This window comes from Cyprinodon variegatus, unplaced genomic scaffold, assembly GCF_000732505.1.
Source record: "Cyprinodon variegatus isolate N-32 unplaced genomic scaffold, C_variegatus-1.0 Scaffold1490, whole genome shotgun sequence".
Taxonomy (NCBI): domain Eukaryota; kingdom Metazoa; phylum Chordata; class Actinopteri; order Cyprinodontiformes; family Cyprinodontidae; genus Cyprinodon; species Cyprinodon variegatus.
This window is the reverse complement of record NW_015151943.1, coordinates 28,701-30,749: the sequence shown is the minus strand read 5'-3', so window position 1 is coordinate 30,749 and position 2,049 is coordinate 28,701. Positions and strand designations below refer to the sequence as shown.

The following is a 2,049-nucleotide window of genomic DNA, read 5'->3' as shown; positions in this document are numbered from 1 at the left end:
TTGGACCTTAATGTAGATGGACACCATGAAGGAAGAGATGTGGGAGTAACTGACAAAGTTGTGAGTTGTTTGAGTCAGAATTCTGAGATAAAAGTCAGAATTTTTAGACAAAAAGTCAGAATGTTTAGATTATTGTACTAATTATTATACTGAAATAAAATTTAAAAATCAGTTAACTTTTTTTATTTTTTCAGTGGCCCGAATCCTCTTCCATAATTTTCAAATTTCTAAATAAAGAAAGAAAAGTAGTTGTTTTATTGGAAGATACTGAAATGCACGTGTCGGCCAAGAGTTCACCTGATTGGTTGCTCTGCTTGTTCTTAATCAGAGCAGTCTGTGCTCAACCTGTTGCTTTCTTTGAACCTCCTGGAAAATAAAAACAAAACCTCGGTGGTCTGGAACTCATAACCCGGTTGGAGAGAGAATAAATGGCACCGAGCAGGCGTCATGGAGCCAAAAAGCAACAGCCCCTTCCAACCCTTGAGAGAAATGGGTCTTGCAGAGTCGATCAGAAAGATTCTGGATCTAAACTCCCCTGAGGAGGACGAAGCGCGTCAGTCCCAGTCTGAACATTTCAGGCGGGGTTTAATGTCGTTAAGCGTGAATGAACTCGTGGACAGGGAGTCCTCTCCTGCTGCTCGGAATCCACAGGTCGCACCGGAATCAGCCGGCACCGATTCCTTTCAGACACCGACGATGAATCGCGTCAGGCGGCGCCCCAAGGACCGAAAGAAGACTGCGTCTCGTCGCGGGGCTCCAGCTCCACAGCCGCCTGCAGAGCGCCATCCTCCTCCTCCTCCAGCGCGCATGTTCTGCAGCTTCTGCAAACATAACGGTGAATCCTTGCTGATTTACGGATCCCACTGGCTGAAGAACCAGGCAGGGGAGGTTGTGTGTCCCTACCTGAGGCAGTATGTGTGTCCTCAGTGTGGCGCCACGGGGGCCAAAGCCCACACCAGGAGGTTCTGTCCTAAAGTGGACCCTTTTTACACGTCTGTCTACACTAAGACCAGACGCTAATTCATTTATTTCTTTTAATAATCCAGCATGTTTTTTTACTTTTGTGTGTTGCTTGCTGTGTCTGTTTTTTTTTTTTTTTTGCATGTTTTCTGCTTGAAGTGATTTTCGTTCTAAAGCATTTTTAAGATAATGCTGTTTGTTTGTATAAATATTTTTTTGTAATGGCATGAATAATGACTGCAAGATGTTTTTTGGGGGGAGAGGGAGGAAAAGGAAATGTTGCAGTTTTGGAGCACAGCCAGCAAATGTCCAGGTTCACACATCTATATGCATGGAAAGACTTTACATGATAATTTTGGGGGATTGTAGTTGTATCAATACCTTTTCCACAATGTGACCATGGCAGTATATTTCAAGATTTTAATGACTGACCTTTTGTTTTGATTCTTGAAGCAGCAGTGATGCCAGCAATGCGTTACTTTATTGTACCTACTTTTTTAATATATATAAAAAAAAAAACTTACTTGCAAACTAGTAATCGGATTAAAATTCCTTGTTCAATTCATTCTACGTTACTTTTTTTTTTATTTTACTTTCGGGAAGAAAAAAAAAAAGAAAGCTGTTTGCTTCTGAGAGTGACATTCCATTACCTACATCTCACACGCAAAGACACAACTGGTGACCCGTCATTAACAATACAGGGAGACGAAAGTGTGCGTTTTTCAGCTGGACATATTGTGATTACTTTGAGTTTGTGTTGTTCTTAAAATAAGGTTTGTTGTACTCTCTGTGCAGGTGATTAAGTGTTATTCCGCTTCAACTAGAGGTCAAACTTAAAGACACATTTGACTTCACAGCACAGTGCAGTCAAACTAACAGAGGTGGTCTCATCAGGTGGTTCAAAGCAAAGAGCTGTGACTGCAGGAGGGCCCTTGTCAGCCAAACAACAAAAGCTGGACTTTGGTGCCAAAGAAGTAAGTGGTGGAAGGTTGAAGTTGGTTGGGCAGTGTGGTGTTGAAGAATAGCTAATTGATCTTCCACACATTCCATCTTCCACACTTAAACCTCATTTCAATATGAAAAACTCAC

At 41.8% G+C, this 2,049-nt stretch overlaps 1 protein-coding gene across 1 annotated transcript; it reads left to right on the top strand.

Moving 5' to 3' along the window:
• The first annotated feature begins 268 nt into the window (after window positions 1-268).
• Window positions 269-1,473, top strand: LOC107103623 (nanos homolog 3-like). The gene has a single exon (XM_015403395.1). The coding sequence runs from the start codon at window positions 448-450 to the stop codon at window positions 1,018-1,020; it is 573 nt and encodes a 190-aa protein (XP_015258881.1). The 5' UTR covers window positions 269-447; the 3' UTR covers window positions 1,021-1,473.
• The last annotated feature ends 576 nt before the right edge of the window (window positions 1,474-2,049 follow it).